Source organism: Malaclemys terrapin, chromosome 5, assembly GCF_027887155.1.
Source record: "Malaclemys terrapin pileata isolate rMalTer1 chromosome 5, rMalTer1.hap1, whole genome shotgun sequence".
NCBI classification, from domain to species: Eukaryota; Metazoa; Chordata; order Testudines; family Emydidae; genus Malaclemys; species Malaclemys terrapin.
This window is the reverse complement of record NC_071509.1, coordinates 20,535,698-20,552,887: the sequence shown is the minus strand read 5'-3', so window position 1 is coordinate 20,552,887 and position 17,190 is coordinate 20,535,698. Positions and strand designations below refer to the sequence as shown.

Here is a 17,190-nt window from a genome sequence, read left to right as displayed (position 1 = left end):
CTCCCCCAACACCCCTCCCCAGCAGGGTGCGGCTTCCAGGGGCCGCAGGCCAACAACCGCGCCGCCAATTGGAGGGCGCAGGCTCGGCAACCAAGTGGCTCTCCCATTGGCTAACGGAGGGGAGAGAGGCGGAGCCCAGGCGGGAAGGGGGTAAAACAGAGAGAAGCTGGGGGGAGGGTGGAATCAAAGGTAGGGGTGTGGCGGGAAAAGCAAACTCGCGGGGTGGGGGGAGGGGGGGTTGAAGGCGGGGCGGGGGAACAGCCCATGGCAGGCTGAAGGGGGGGGGGGGAAGAGGCAGAGTAGAAGGCATAAGAAAAAAATGTAAGAGTGGCCACTGGCCATACTGGGTCTGACCAAAGGTCCATCCAGCCCAGTATCCTGTCTAAAGAGTTTTAGTTCTAAAGGGTACTGGCACTCCTCTTGCATGGTAGTGCTTATTTCACAAACTGAAGACACACACACACACACTCTCTCTCTCTCCCAGAGTACTGATTTATTGCAGTAGAGGAGAAGCATCCCTGCAGCTGCAGTAATACACATTTGAAATAGGAGAGAATGGAAAAACCACAGATTACAGTGAGCCTCTGGAATCAACAATTTTCCAGATAATGAAATGTTTTTCCTTTTGTTAGCCAGAAATAGGTCAAAAATCAATATTTGCCCACTCAATTAATGGAAAATACAGTCTCAAGAGACAGCTACCTGTTATTGAAATTGTTCTCTATACCTTCAATTTACAGTTGCTTTGGTACACCAGAGAGCTAACAACTAGAATTGTCTGCTACCAAGGTAATTTATGGTCTGCCCACGACAAGCCAGAAAAATGACATCCATCAAGCCATCAACCATTTCTCATTTAAATCCCTCCTCAAGACTCATTTCTTCCAGTGTCCCCACCTAACAGCAAATTCATGATATTCACCGTCCTATAACTTTCTCATTTTCAGATAAATGTAAGAAATAAAAACAAAACCCCAGAACACAGAACCACTAAGAGAGACATGCAGATGCCTAGACTGACCATGTGATCTTATTGCCGTAAGCCTCTGGATGCTTCCTGGGAGTACCCTGGTCTGTGAGGTACCTCACTACCACCTGCCCTTAACACGAGGAAGCCTTATCTATGTCATCTGCTAAAGATCAGCTCCTCAGCGTCACCAACCACAGGCAACACAAGCACTCACCTCTGGACCTGCACAGACCATATTTATTCACAGATCTGCTGCTTCCAAAGAAACAGTACACCCAAATTTACCAGTTCCACCTCAGATCACTGCCCCACTTAACACATAGCACTTAGATATGTTTATAGTGAAATCAAGTATAGATTTATTGAACAAAGCACTGAGATTCAAGTATTGGAAATAAATGGTTACAGATACAATCAAATCATAACAGTCATTGTAGAACCTAGCCTTAATTAATTAGATGCCCCCATGTCTTGTAGAGTAATGCTCATCCTAAGTCCTTTCAGCATTTTACAGCCAGGCTGGCTGTGACCCTCCTTTCATAAGACAAACATGCTTTTAGCTGGTCTCCTCAGTAGAGGAACCTGTGCATTCCCTGATATACCAGATTAATCCTTTGATCTCAGTCATAAATAGGACACCCCTGCTGACTGTTTTTTTTCCCCTGTAGATTGTGTCTCTAATAGATTTCACAATCTTTCAGCTGGTATCTGGCTCAATATGCAAATTGACATCCATTGTGAGGCATACAATGCACTCATGACATCAGCGCTGGAATAGAGGAGACCAGGGCACCATGGCCCTCCCACTTTTTAAAAGTGGCCTGGCCTGGCCACTTTTTTGCCACGGTCCCCTGCTCCTCCTCTTCCCCCGAGGCCCTACCCCCCCAGCCAGGCTGGCAGATGGAGCCCGGGCAATGGGTGGCGCCACTCTATGGGCCCTCCACCTGCCCGGGGTTTGGGGGCTGAGAACAGCCTCCAATCCATGTGCCCCGCCCAGGGCAAGTGGAGGGTCCATGGCTCCTCACAGCTGCTTGGTCGCGTGGCTCTTACCATGGCCAGGCTGTGGCTCTGAGGCGCCATCCCCTAGCCGGAGCCAGGTCAGGGTAAGAGCCATGCAGGCAGCTGTGGGGAGACAGAACCCAATATCTGCTCGGGGGGGGGGAGGCCTGCAGGGCAGGGATACGGGTTAGGGGCTGCTTTCAGGTCTTGGCCCCCCCACCCCAGGCAGGTGGAGGGTCTGCGGCTCCTGGCCTGCTCTGGCTTCCAGCTTGGCCAGGGCCTCAGGCAGAAGGGGCAGGGCACCCCCACTTTTGGGAAGGCTCTGCTGGGGCTGCCTCACAGAGAGATAAGCATGTTATCTCCTGCCTGAAAGGAACATGTTCGAGGTATCTTAACTCCCAGACCTTAAGAACAATTTTTAGTATAAATACATAATATCATAAATATGACCCATGCATACATTTTGTAATGATTATGATGACCAGGGCACCCAGTAGAGCTCTCACATGCCTTTGGTAAACTATTGTGCCTATAATTGACCCAGGAAATGCCTGTAAAATACTATGCACTCCCTATGCCCTCTGCCAGTTTGCACTAAGAGGTTGCTCAGTCACACCCTTGTTCTCCTCAGTCCCACCTCCCTACACTTTGCCACCCTCACTTGTAAACTGTAGACCAGAGGTTCTCAAACTATGGTCTGTAGCTCCATTCAGGTGGTCCACAGATAGTTCCCTCTAAGGTGCATGCCTGGCCAGCTGCGCACAAGAGCATGAAGGGCCACCGACCTAATTAGTGGAGTTGCTCCAACGTGGTTCCACTAATTAGGTGCCTGGACCCTGGAGAAGACGCACATGTAAAGTGAGGTGATAGCCTTGGGAGGAATAAAGGGTAGGTGTGAGGGGGAATTGGACTGAAAAGAGAAGGTGGGGGGAATTTGGGATGTGCAGGGCTGTGGTGGCCAGAGAAAGAGGTGACGTTCCCCAGCTCCAGGGCTGCAGCTGCCGAGGAGAGATGGCCTTCCTTCCCAGCCTCAGCTCTGGGGCTGATGTGGCAGGGGAGAGACCCCACTCCTTCCAAGTCCCCACTTGGGGGCTGCCATGGTGCGGGAGAGAGGGCACATCCATCGCATTAGAAAGGTAAGACTACTGATATTAAAATGTGAGTTGTGCACTTTTATTTGTAGAACAAAAAAAAGTTAATTATAATAAAGTTTTTTTAATATAGTGCTTTTATCCAAGCGCTTTACAATATTAGCTAACGGTACAAACAACATTTGGAAAGATCATTAAATGGTCTTCCAAGACCCTCAGCAATTTTCAAGTGGTCCGCGAAAAAAAAAGGTTTGAGAACCACTGCTGTAGACAGTAAATTCTCTGGGGCAGGAACTGCTTTTTCCAAAACTCGACAGAAGAGCACAGGACATGTACAATAGATAGCAAACAGTTTACTATCTAATGGTACTGGGATTAAAGCACAGGACTAAGGGTTAGGGCACCTGGCTTTTCCTTTTCTGGCTGTGGTCTGACTCCCTCTCTTGAGTCACTTGACCTCTTCACCACCTGTAAAATGGTGGTGATAATTCCTACTCCATGTACCTTTGATGAGGTTTAATTAATTGATATTTGTAAAGCACTTTGAGATCCTCAGAAAATAGCAGTAGTACTCTTATTTGAACTACGAAGTGTAGCAATGTTATGGAAATGATCTGCATAAGATTCACCTAATTGTTTTTTTCTGGGACTCTTGAGGTTTTTTTTCCCCCCTTTTTCAAAAATGGATTAAACACCACAATGATCCTGTAGCAGAGTTGCTGTTTACTGTGACATTCCCCTGGTGTTATCCGGACCAGTGATCTGCTAGGTCACTCCAATCCTTGACTCTGAGAGCCAGCCTTACCCTGCTCTGCTGTGAGAACCCCCACTCCTGAACTATTCACACACAGCTTCTGGCATGTAAGCTGCTCCTTGGTTTGTGCAACCGAATGACACTAGCCAGTATTTCCGGTCCCAGACACAACCCTAGGAACCTCCGTCTTGCAGTGTCCAGTTATGCCCACTGGACACTGCAAGCTTATATGAGTTCGTCAGTTTAACAAAGAAATTGATATGCACCAGGCTTGTTATCCCAAGGGGAGTCTCTAACACACTTTAAACCAAATGCATTGCTTCAGATAGAACAAATAAATTGATTAACTACAAAGACAGATTTTAAGTGATTATAAGTTAAAACATAAGTCACATTTGGTCAAATGAAATAAATCAAAACGCATTCTAAGCTGATCTTAACACTTTCAGTGCCTTTACAAACTTAGATGCTTCTCACCACAGGCTGGCTAGTTAGCCTGGCTGAAGGACATCTCCTTTGATCAGCGCTTCAGTCGCTTGGTGGTGATGTCTGTAGATGGAGGTGGAAGAGAGAGGAAGAGCTTGGCAAATGTGTCTCTCTTTTATCATGTTTTTTCTTCCCTCTTGGCTTTGTCCCGCCCCGCCCTTCAGGGTCAGGTGAGCACTTACCTCATCCCAGTCCATGATTGAACAAAGGGGGGGGGGGGTGACTCACTCGCGAGTCCAACAGATCCTTTGTTGTTGCCTAGGCCAGTGTCCTTTGTTCCTGTAAGGCTGGACTGGGTTTGTCCCATACATGCCCTAATGAGGTCTGAACTGCCCCTCTGCTCTTGGAGAGTTTTGTCTGTGCTTGTTTAGCCATGAGGACACATTTTCAGCCTCATAACTATATACATGAAATTACAACCTATAATATTACTGTAACAACAATGCTCAGTGCATCATGAGCCTTCCAAAGACACCCGACATGACAAAACTTTGCATTGGATACCACACAATCATTTTACAAGGATGAACATGGGGTGCAGGGTGTTCCCACGAGGTACAGAACGTCACAACTGAGCACCCCCTTTTGGCCCGAGGTGCCTCTACATCACCCTGGCTCTGTTTCTCCTCTTTGGAGCCCCTTCCAGATTTTCTTGGCACTACCACCAACCACTGCCTGGCGCTGGGTTGATAGCCAAAACAATTCAAAGGAGTCCTCAATGTCCCCAAAATAAAGTCCACTATAGCAGCACAAAAATTTATACTCACATCCAGCTCTTCTACCACACATGGAGTTCTTACTCTGTCCCAGATAAATGTTCTTCACAGAGATACTGATCATGCCCTTCCTAGTGTAAGCTCAGCCTTCTGGCTCTGGCTTACTTCTTCCAATGATTGCACTTCCTGTTCTGAGAGCAGGCATTATATATACCGCTGTCCTTCAGAGAGCTTCCTCCTGATTGTTTGGGAGAAAAGGGAGCCCTGCTTCCTCTCCACCCCCACAGGTCTCCTGGTTCCCAGGCACTTAGAGGGACAGCATCCTATTTTTTCCCATCCAGTTACTAATTCTCTGGGACTAATTCCCCTCTTCTTGCTACAAGACCATTTCTAGGGCCTTTGTTCATTCCAGTATCCCTGGAATGGGGTCTTCTGGCCCCCTCCAGTCTTAAAGGGCCCATCAGGTCCCTTAGGTACTAGAGAATTGGTGTTTTGCACATTGAGCAGCAGTCTCCCTTCTCTGGGTGTCCTAGGCTCTACACACTAGGATATCAGACTCTGGTTTGGGCATTTGTGGGTGAGACTTTCTGGGATTTGTGGGTGGATCCATGTTGTGACTTGTAATTGTCATCTGATCCAGGCCTTTGAAACTCTTCTGGGATGGTCTCCAACTCCTTTGGCCTTTAAAAGTCCCTCCCCTCATTAGCTCTCTGCTAGCTTTTCCCTGGGGCGTGAAAGGGAAGATCTAAGCCTGCACACTCCCTTGCTGTAGATCCACAAAGAGAAGACCCACATTGCAGATAATACTGCTGAAAGACCTGACTGCAGGAATCCAATTGTACAAGGCTCAAAGAGGAAAAAAACTAATAAAGGTAAAATGTCCTTATGAAAATGAGCATATGGGTCTAGATGCAAGCTCTGTGCATCTCACTGAAATAGCAGGACTTTCCCCTTTGTGTGTATTGGTAAGAATGGAGGTGTGCATGATTTGAGAGCTAAGGTTGGTATCAGAATGCTTTAAGGTAATTTTTCATTGAGACTACCCTAACTTTTAATGCTTTGATTTTTTTTCCTGGTACATGATGTGTGTAATCGAACGTTATCTTTTGAATTCCACATAGCAGCCTTAACTGTTACGTAAGGATATTTTATGTATAGATGTGCCAAAGTTTGTACAGACATGTTATAGTATAGTTAAGGTTGTGCCAAGAGTTCTGTTAGAAGCCTTACCTTTGACCAGGTGCATTTTGACTTTTTATAGGAAGGAGTTGTTCCTTATGAAATTTTTAGTGACATAAGGAGGGGAAATTTTCTGCCTATTGAAAAAAAATTCCAACAAATCTTTCCTATATGAAAGCTTCCCTGTGAAACTTAAGATACAGAAGAACTATTCCGCTTTACTCACCTAGCTGAAGCCCATCTCTAGGCTTTGAATTATGTCACTCCACTGCTAAACACATCCACATCTGGAGTTGATTTGATCTGAAAAATAAATTAAAAAGAACTGAAACAGCAGGTAGGAAAATAGGGTATAGTTTTTGGATCAGAAGGATGATTGATGCTGCCAGATTTTCATATAATCTATTTAACCTTGAAAAATAATAACTTTGTGCTTCACACTAAAATAAATACATTGTTAAACACTGTAATGAGTCTAAACATAAATCTACAATAGTAGATCAAACTGGTTAATGATTGCAGTAAACACACTAGATTTTGGGGAGGCTGATTTCATTGGTAATTATTGGTCTGGAAAAGGTCAAAGGCAAGTGACAAATTTTCTCTTTTTAAATTGTTACAATACTACAACTTTTTTGAAAAATCCTTTGTGAAGTGAAAGCGAGCCTCTGAAATTGCAATTCTCATCTCAACTTTTAAAATCCTGTAAACATCCTGTACCTAACAGATTTTGGGTGGAGTTCTCTAAATGAATGACCTGTATGGTAGCTATAGTGTTACTAGATATATTTAATAAACTCATTGATATGGGATTCTTATCCTTTCTCTAAGGACACCTTCCTCATCCTTGAGCATTAAAGAAAGGAACAATGCAGGTAGCAAAGGTTTTGGACTCTTCATAGCCCAGTTAGAATTGAAGAGAAACTAATGTCAGGAACATTTACAAATAGATCAAAGGAAGAATTGAAGAAATCAAGGGATGTGTAAAGCAAGGAGGATGAGGATGGAATACGGCCAAAAGAGATTACAAGCCAAATGGGTACAATCTGCAAAACATCATTCAGGAAAAAGCCTGATATTGAAGGCAATAAACAGAAAGTAACATTTTCAAGAATACCTAGGTATGATTTGAAAATAGTACTTAAATGATCACTGTATGAGTATGTCTACACTGGAGCTGGGAGCGTGCTTCAGCACACCGGTAGATAGATGCGCCAGCTCTACGTGAGCTAGCATACTAAAATATAGCAGCATGTCTGCAGGGCCATGGGTGGTGGCTTGGGCTAACCACCAGTTTGTACCCGGGGGTTGGGTAGGTAACTCAAGCAGCCACCTGTGCCCCACAGCCACACTGCTATTTTTAGTGTGCTCGCTTGAGCAGAGCTAGTGCGTGTCCGTCTACCCATGCTGAGAAGTGCATTCCCAGCTGCAGCATAGACATACCTACCGTATATGTCTGGCAGCCATTGGAAAGGCAAACAGAAGTCGGATATAAGAAAAGCACAAATCACAAGAGATTGTTGAGGCACCATACTCACAATTTGTGAGGCCATCTGTATCTCTTTTGTCATGTTTTCTATAATTCAGTATATTAGGTCTCAATCCTGCAAGCTGTTCTCACCCGCACCAGTGTGAGGGCCCATCCACTTTAATGGAGTTGTGTGCGTGTAGGAGTTCATCCATGCAGAACAGCCTGCAGGGTTGTGGTCTATGTGGGTAACAGTTTCAATACACAAGAGGGCCAAAACTGATACCAAGGAAGAACTGGTCACATTAAGGGTTTAGAGCAGTGGTTTTCAAACTTTTTCTGGTGACCTAGTTGAAGAAAACTGTTGATGCCTGCAACCCAATGGAGCTGGGAATGAGGGGTTTGGGGTGTGGGAGGGGCTCAGGGCTGGAGCAGAGCTTTGGGATGCAGGAGTGAGGGCTGCAGGGTGGGGCTGGGAATGAGGGGTTCAGGGTGTGGGAGGGGGCTTTGGGATGGGGAGGAGGTTGGGGTGCCAAGGGGGATCAGGGCTCTGGGATGGGGGTGTGGGCTCTGGGGTGGGGCCAGGGTTGAGAAGTTTGGGGTGCAGGAAGGAGGGGGCTCTGGGTTTGAGGGGGGCTCAGGGCATGGGAGTGCAGGCTGTGGGATGGGACCAGGGATGAGAGATTTGGGGTAAAGGAAGGGGCTCCAGGTTTGAGGGGGGCTCAGGGCTGGGGCAGGGGATTGGGGCACGGGCTTACCTCGGGCAGCTCCCAGTCAGTGGCGCAGCGGGATGCTAAGGCAGGCTTCCTGCCTGTCCTGGCACTGTGGACCTCGCTGCGCCCCAGAAGTTGCCAGCAGCAGGTCTGACTCCTAGGCGGAGGCACGGAAATGCCTCCATGCGGCTCTCACCCACAGACACCGCCCCCCCCAGCTTCCATTGGCCAATGGGAGTGCAGAGGTTGTGCTTGTGGCAGCACACAGAGCCCCATGTCCCCCTCCCCCTGCCCCGCCCAGGAGCTGGACCTGCTGCTGTTTGCTTCTGGGTTGTGGCACAGTGTCAGAACAAGTAGGGACTAGCCTGCTGTAGCCAGACTGCACCGACGGGACTTTTAATGGCCCGGTCGGCGATGCTGACCAGAGCTGCTGCAACCCAGTGCCCTCACTGGGGGTCGCGACCTGCAGTTTGAAGACCACTGGTTTAGAGGGTAGTTAGTGTGGAGTGGATAGCGAAAGGCAAGAAAAGCAGCTATAATCAAGAGCTGAAAACATTAAACTGCCTCTTAAATACATTAGACAAATTAAAAAGGAACAATGCTTGTTTTTTGAAAGTCACATTAGCCTCCTAATCTTATTTTGTTGACTTGCTCTTTTTGCCTCACTCAATTTCATCTCCCCTTCTTCCAAACATGTTGCATCGAACTCAGGGGCTAATTCTGCAAACAGTTACTACAGCAAATATCCTGTTTCCATGAAAAATCCATTGGCTTTAGTGAGAATGTGTGATAAGGTTCTACATGGAAATAATTGTTTGCAGTGTCTAGATTTAGGCCCCTCAGGGAAAGAACCATGTCATCACCCAGTTGCATGGCCACCTCCCTTAATAAACAGAGATTAGATGCTATAATTAGGGTACATACAGGATAGGTAGTAATGGATAGCCCTGTGTTTGAGGCACAGATTGGGAGTCAGCAGACCTGATTTCTGTCCTGGATCTACAACTGATTTCCTATAGATCTTCAGCTCACTGGACCTCTGTGTTTCAATTTACCCAGCTGTAAAAATGGAGGTACAGAGGTGTGGTGAAGCTAAGGTTTGCAAAGTGTTTTTCAGATGGAAGAACTACAAAGTTATTCTATATTTCATGAGCTGTACAAATAGTCTGGCATCCCCAAATGTTCCTATTGCCAAAATAAAAAAGTGCCTCATCAAATTTTAAAGGAAACTTTGAACATTTAAGGGGCTAGAAACCCTTTTGAGATATCAGATATGTTTGATATCGGGTCAAACAGTTTTCCATCCAAAAATATTTAAATTTCACAACAATCAGCAGCAATCCTGTAAGGTTTTGGGATAGAATAAATATTGATTTGTCTAGAGACCAAATGCCCAACATTGTGCAAATACTGTAATAGGAAAGTGTTTTTCCCAGAGTAATTTAAACATAAGGAATATCATAAGAAATTTGCCTCAGTCTTTCCCTTGGCCAAATCCTGTCTTATTCAAGTAAGGAGTGCTACTGACATCTGTGGAACTACTTATAGGAGAAATGTGAGCAGGATTTGGTCACATGATGTTACACCCAAAGCCAGTTACGGTAGTGTTCTATCCCATCAAGTTTTCACTTGATATTGAGAGTTGAGCTTTAAGACCTAGCTTCTGTAACAGGATTTAAAAAGTTCATGTAACAAAGATTTTTTTCCAAATCACCCAATCTTTGTTAAATATATTCAGATGTGGAACTTGCCCTGCACAGTGCTATTCTACTGCTTGACCAGCTGATGTCACTAAATTCAAAATAACTGCCACAGAGGCTCAAGAAATCTAAAAAAAAAAAAAAAAAAGCAATGTTAACTTTGACAATAAAATTTTCAGAGCATGAAGCAGCATAGACCATATATGTTACACACTGTTTTGTATGTACATGTAAGTAAACTTCAATTTACCTGCTTAATCGCTCCAGCTACAAACATCAAGGGTATAATACTTCACAGAGACGTCTGTAACAAAGGAACAATGTACAAGCACCTTCACTGTCAAAGGACAGAAAACAAGTAAAGCTAATTGGTAATATTTTAATTATCAACATCTCAATGTTTATAGCTTCCTCATGATAGTATTTGACACTAGAAATGAATATTCTGATTACAAGGCTAAAATGGAAGTGGTTTTAGCACACCAGCTGCATAATCATGCTGACCAGTATTGTCTCTTAGTTTGTGCTCCCCCATCTGTCTCCACCTGTTGTCTCTTGTCTTGTAAGCTGTTTTTTGCCTCATATCTCCCAATTGGCTCAGCCTACAACTTCTGTTTTGTTGGCTTTGCTGGGTAATGCCTTTTAAAGGTGCTTTATTGGGGGAATTAAAAAGATATAAAAAGCTTGTGATGGGATGTATGTACCCCACATTCAGATAGACAGGGAAGGAACTAACTAGAGGCTACAGCTATAATATTCTCCCTCTACTTGGCTCTTGAAGGGATTATATCTAGTGTTTCACTACCTCCATCTTGTAGTCTGAAGACTGGCTGATTGGCCTTCTCTGTCCTTCTGAAATCTTAAAAGAGATAGCAGTTGTTGGGTGCTATTAAGTAGGCAGATCCACTGTCACCCACCATAAACCCAGTGGAAGGTTGCTCAGGTAGACTCTGTTCTTTGCTTGATTCACACATGCCCATTCACCAGAGATGTTCTTCATATCTCTCTGCTATAGGCATCGCTCAGCATTTTGTGTCCTTAAGTGAAATTAGCAATTCAGTGCTTACTTCTGGATGCAAGGGTTAAAAAAAAAAAACCTTAATGAGAGTGGCTAGCACTGACAAGCACAATCAGTGGTGTGAGAGTTGGTATAATACATCCGGTAGAAGCACAAACTGAGTGATAAAATCTAGACAAGATCTTTGCTGCACAGACTGCCTCACTTCAATGATTGTATGCAGTATTGTTGTAGCCGTGTTGGTTCCAGGACATTAGAGGAACAAGGTGGGTGAGGTACTATCTTGTTGGATCAACTTCTGTTGATGAGACAAGCTTTCAAGCTTACACAGAGCCTTCAGTGACATCCTCTCAGCTGGGGCCTGAACCTTAAACAAACCACTGAGTCTGTAGCCTGTTGGGGGTCTCCTGCTAGGGGCACCATTATGGAATAGATGATGGGACTCCCTTAGGGGCATCAAATAACCTCTGCATCCAGACAGTTCCACTACACTTTGTTGGGCTGATTCTCAATTACATTAAGGCCCCCATGTTTAGTGATTTTTTCCCCCTTAATATTTATTTATTGATGCACCTCACAATAGGGTACAGTTTCATGATCACAGAATCGTAGAAATGTAGAGTTGGAATGGACCTCAAGAGGTCATCCAAGTCCATCTTTTAGCACTAAGGCAGGATTAAATATACCTAGACCCAGGGCTGGTTCTAGAACACCAGCTTCCATGGGAGTATCTTTGTTCAATTTTGCTGATTGGCCAGCCATATTTTGTTTTGTTTAGCTTCTCAGTAGAGTTGGAGGGAAGAGGTTGCTGCAAATATTTTCCATTCTGGCTTGCAAAATGCATAGGTCCACTCCTGCCTAGACCATCTCTGACAGATGTTTGTCTAATCTGTTCTTCATGCACAATTATTTGCTGAAATTGTGATTTTTCTGAAAGATCTTTCCATATACAACATTACTTCTCAATGGTGTTGAAAATCAAAATCAAAGAATCAGATGCTACTTAAAGATAGCACAACAAAAGAAGAAGTTTCCTTTTTAGTGTGTATTGTAGGTCAATGAAATTACACAGTCGGTATGAATTCGTCTTAAAATTTTATTTACCTCAGAAATGTATACATTCATAGGTTTATCACAAGGAAATTGACAGTAATTCAAAATGAATATTTACATGTGTGCAAATTTCACATATTACACAAGACAGTGTTATGTAGTTTTACTATACTGGGTTATGCAAGTACTTTTGCAGTTTAAGGCACTCAAGATGAATAATATTAGTTGTAGGAGGAAATAAACAAAATGCTAGTATAATTCTAAATCTGAACCAACTGCTCCCTTCAAGACAGTATGTCATAAGTTTCAATGGTCTGGTATGACCTAGTCAGTTGTTTTCAGACAGGGCAGAATTCATTTGATTAAAATCTGTTTAAAAAAAGCGGCGGTCGAAAGTAATAAACATTTTCTGGGTGACCTCTGAGCAATCCTCTCTCCTCATGCTAGTTCTCTCCACACAGAGTAGAAGCAGCTCTAATTACTTTTTGCAAACACTTCATTGACCGTGTGCTTCACATTCAGCTCTTCATATTAGAGGAGAAGCAGAGACACCCAGAGGATTCCCATTAAAACTTCAGAAATATTAACTTATTAAAAGATAATATCAAACACTTGCATAGTGCTTTACATTTTCCAAGCACCATATGAGCCTTAGTTTATACTCACAACAGTCCTTTAAGGTGGGCACAGAGATTATGTGACTTGCCTAAAACCATACACTGTGTCAAAAGCTGGGAGCTGAACCCAAGGATTCTGGCTCCAAGTCCAGTTCAAAGATCACATCTCTCTTTTCTAAAGGAGAATTCAATTACAGGTAATATCTAATGTGGATCCCTTTTTATTCTTTTTATAAATAGAAAATCTTATCATGTAACACCTTTGTTAAATGCATGAAATAACTTAAATACAAACAGTGTCAGAAATAAAACCTGGGGTGCATAAAGATATAAAAGCCAACAGCAGGAGAGATTATTCACCAATCTGGATTCAGAAACCTTATCATACAAACTTGAATCAGTTCTATTCTCCTTCTACGGAGTTTGAGCTCATCACAATGTTACCATTACAGTACTCTTGAGACACACAAAATTAAGAAACACTGGACATTAAACTAGGGTATTTTTTCCCCTCCCTCCCCTTGTTAAACAACATACACTGGAAAAGTCAGTTATGTGGAAATGATGCTCTTCCTATTAACACCTTGGCTTTAGGATTTTCCTACACAAATATATGTCAACAAGAGTTACACACACCTACCATTAATAGGTTTGTTAATGCTGCAGTTTTATTTCAGTTGACAGGAAGTGAGAATAGTAGGTTTGGGATCATTTGTAATACAGCACTTTATTTTATACAAGGACTCCAAACTGAATAGATTTGTTAAAACCAATAGAAAGAACAATTTGTGATTTACACAATGTATAATGGGACCAGTGTGCTCTACATATATTGAATTTGATGTGCTGACAATTTCATCCAAGTGATTTAATAGAAGTTTTCTGTATTATTTACCATCCTTCCTATTGCCTTTGGTAGTGGTGATATGGGAGAAGTCTGTGAATCTCAATCTGGGTAACTGCAGATTATTCTCCACTTCAGCCTATACCCTCCTTTTTTCTTTCATACATACATGAAAAAGTTGTTTTATGGCAACTATCTTTCTGATTGAGAACTTGTGAATGGGGTTTCCGATGGAGCAAACTTAATACTAGTCCACAATAGTCCAGATAGTTTATCAGTAAGCAATATGTAAAACTCCACACCCACCATCACAGCTGAGCATACCACTGCAGGCACTGGGAGGGTGATTGCAGGAGTTAGAGATGGGCCTTCTGTAAGGCATGGCTTACAAGGTCCACTTCCTTGATTTCCTATATCCACATTGAACCAAGTTACTCCATAAGCAGCCTTGTTATTTACAGATTAATTATAAACTATTACAAAATCTCAGTCAAGCACCAGTACTGACTCAAGGAGCAATACGAGTCAGAAAATTAGTATTCTCTGTCACAAATGGACAGTGCTTTTCTTTCAAAAGTTCTCCTTTCCTAATAGTTTTGTCCACAATGCCTCTTTGGCCAGATCCTTCCTCCAACTTCACATCCACATGATTAGGAAAAGTAGCAGCAGCAGCTCCTCAAAGGGCATGTCTTGTAAATACCTTTCACAGCATAGCCAGATCAGCCCTTTTTCACAGAAAGAGCTGTAATGAGGGTCTGAAATCCAGCAGTCTGGTTCGGAAGGGCTTATCAAAGAGATACTTAAATGCAAGTCTGTAGGCAGTGGGAGAACAAATGGCAGAAACAGTCTCTGTGTGCAAAGTTCAGGAAATCAAACCCAGTGGCATGGAATTCCTATTTAATTTGGGGGGGAAAAGTATCATCCCTCTAAGTGCCCATTTTTCCACAGTGTGTTTGACCTTACAGGCAGTTAATTTTGCAGGCTGTGTCACCTGGGTCCACAGTAGCCATAAGGAGATTTGAGAATCAAGCTGTCATGGCTGGGTAAGACATGGGTGCAGTAGTATTCAACCAAACTTCCAACGTTCCAGAACATGGTTTCTGAGTCCAAGTAAAACTGTGAATCCTGTTGTAGGGATAGAAAACACAACTGTAACCAATGGCACCTATGAAGCCCTTTCGAACAGACCACTACTTTGCAAAATATTATGTACCTGACTAGCTCATGTCACATAAATGATAAGCCCAAACCAAACCTGGGGATCCAAACACCCTGTAATTTTACTGAAGATCATATTTGGATCTGAACATGATAGACTCCATATCTTCATAAATGGAAGGCCCAGATCGGAGATCTCAGGCTCTAAATCCAGATCTGATATTTGCAACTCAGGCCTATCAGTACCCTTTTTTTTTTTTTTTTTTTTTTTTTTTTTTTGGAGGGGGGTTGGGGAGGAGAGGAGAGGGTGTTTGGAGGTAATGGGAAGCCTTAGGCTGATACTGTATGATGTATCTAGAGCAGGTGTAAATGTCAGAGGCCCTTTTTATATACAGAATTCATACCAACCTTTTCAAAGATTCTGTAGTTTCTCACTTTCTCAGCAGATGCATCCCATACAACTAATACCTTGAAAAAGAAAATGCAACATTACATTCAGAACGCATAAAAAAAAGTCCTCCTAACAAATTTATGAAGAAAAAAATCAAAACTACCTTTTTTTAAGGAATCAGTTACATTTCTTTCAAATAACTGAGCATTATGCAAGTTAGGATGTACAGCTATTGCTTCAGACCTACTTCCCTTTTTAAGAAAGGGCATATCTAAATTGCTAAATAAATACATTACTGTAATTAAACTCCAATATTGTTAATTTGCAAGTAACAATCAAATGGGAGTTACATTTAATTAACTTATAGCACAGGTTCCCCTATTATGAATTACCTTTCCAGGCTTGGTAGATGAATTCCTAATACAGAATAATCCATTTTGTGGATGTCCTCTTGGGCTGGTAGATTTGAACATCCTAAAATAATATGGAAACTAAATATCACATTCAGAAAATATAACAAACTTAACAGATTTGGGATAGAATGGATATGTCTATATCTCAAAATCCTTAATGTAAATCATCATTTCAGTGATTGTAATGATTTAGCCTAAGAATTGATTAAAGGCTGGGAAGGCAGTTTCACAGACCAATGGTAATGGACACTTAACAGAACCTCATCATTTTAGGAAGACTCATTAGGGTCCTTAAGCTGCTAGTGTATAGAGAGGTAGCGATGTCTTAGTGGATTGCGCACAGGCTGGAAAAAAGGAACTCTAGGTCTCTAATCTCTACTCTCTCCCCAACTTGCTGTGTGGCCTTCGAAACATCATGGACTCTCTCCTTCAGTTTCCCAATCTGTATTTCCCTATTGGTGGTGTGAAGATCTCAGTTGATTAATATTTGCACAATACTTTAGACTCAAATTTTTTTTTAAATGGATTCTGTGCTCATGAAACGTGCTGACTGGTCTCTTATTTCTCCACAGACCAGTGAATCAAGTTACATTCAAGTCAAATTGTCTGTTGTTCCCCTTCTCCTAACCTATGTCTCTGTCTCTCTTTAGATTATCAGCTTCTCAGAGCATCCTTGAATCATCTTCCTGAATATTTCAAAACTGACTAGCATATATTGGATGGTACCATAAATAAAATAAATAATAATAGAGTAGGCAGTAGTAGTGCAATTTTCTCATACTGCACCCCCCTTCCCCAATTCTCCAGCTTTTACTTGGAGGGATCACCTTTAGGGTATGAGAGGACAATTCAGTCGCATGCTTTCTATCATTGGCCTCTCTGCTGAGGACTGTCAACAAGCTTAGGTCAATTGTTGTTGAGGACACTTGTCCTGGGAACCAAACTAAGACCATCACATTCATTTCATATAGGTCATGAAATGGCCATCACATTGTAATGACTTTTGGTCACTACCAGTTTGGGCTGCATTTGAACCAATGACCTAGAGTTCAAAAGTTCTACAGAACTCTAAGCCGGACTCCAGTCCAATTCATTGTCCCAGTAGGGTAATCCAGATATAAAGCCCAATGATGGTATCAATTTTATGCATTACTACTTTATGGTCAATACTTTAACATTTAATTAGCTTTCCTAGAGGCTACTGGTTTTCAATGTAAAGGAATTGTAATATTTTATTTATATACAAACTAATGGTAAATTACTTCCTGCGTTCAGTAGAAATCTCAGGTTGATTTACTAGTCTTAACTCTCACAATATGGTTTTCTAGACTCCAGGTCATTTTATTTGAGGATTTATAAGCAACTCCTCTTTAAAAAAAAAAAAAAAAAAAAAAAAGTTAAGTTTACCTTTCTACTTCAGTGGATTCATAGGTCTGGACAAATACTGAATTAGGCAGCTCAACCTGTTAAGACAACATTTAAAAAAAATTAAAATGTGTAAAGTAAGATAAACAGCAATTATATGATCAATATTTTAAAAAGATGATTGCAATAACTGAAACAAAGCAAAGTCTTTTGACATATTGCAGCTACCTAGGATTCTCTAAACTCAGGCCCAAA

General features: G+C 42.6%; 1 protein-coding gene across 4 annotated transcripts in view; it reads right to left on the bottom strand.

Annotated features, from left to right (window-relative positions):
* Window positions 1–12,176: 12,176 nt before the first annotated feature.
* Window positions 12,177–17,190, bottom strand: part of SH3BP2 (SH3 domain binding protein 2) — a 67,935-nt gene continuing 62,921 nt past the window's right edge. For all 4 annotated transcript variants that reach the window (XM_054030895.1, XM_054030893.1, XM_054030894.1 and 1 more), the window contains 4 exons: window positions 16,978–17,033; window positions 15,550–15,631; window positions 15,175–15,234; window positions 12,177–14,733 (listed from right to left, as the gene is read on the bottom strand). In XM_054030895.1, coding sequence (XP_053886870.1) covers window positions 14,596–14,733; window positions 15,175–15,234; window positions 15,550–15,631; window positions 16,978–17,033 — 336 coding nt within the window. In that variant the 3' untranslated portion in view covers window positions 12,177–14,595. The remainder of the gene's footprint in view (window positions 14,734–15,174; window positions 15,235–15,549; window positions 15,632–16,977; window positions 17,034–17,190) is intronic.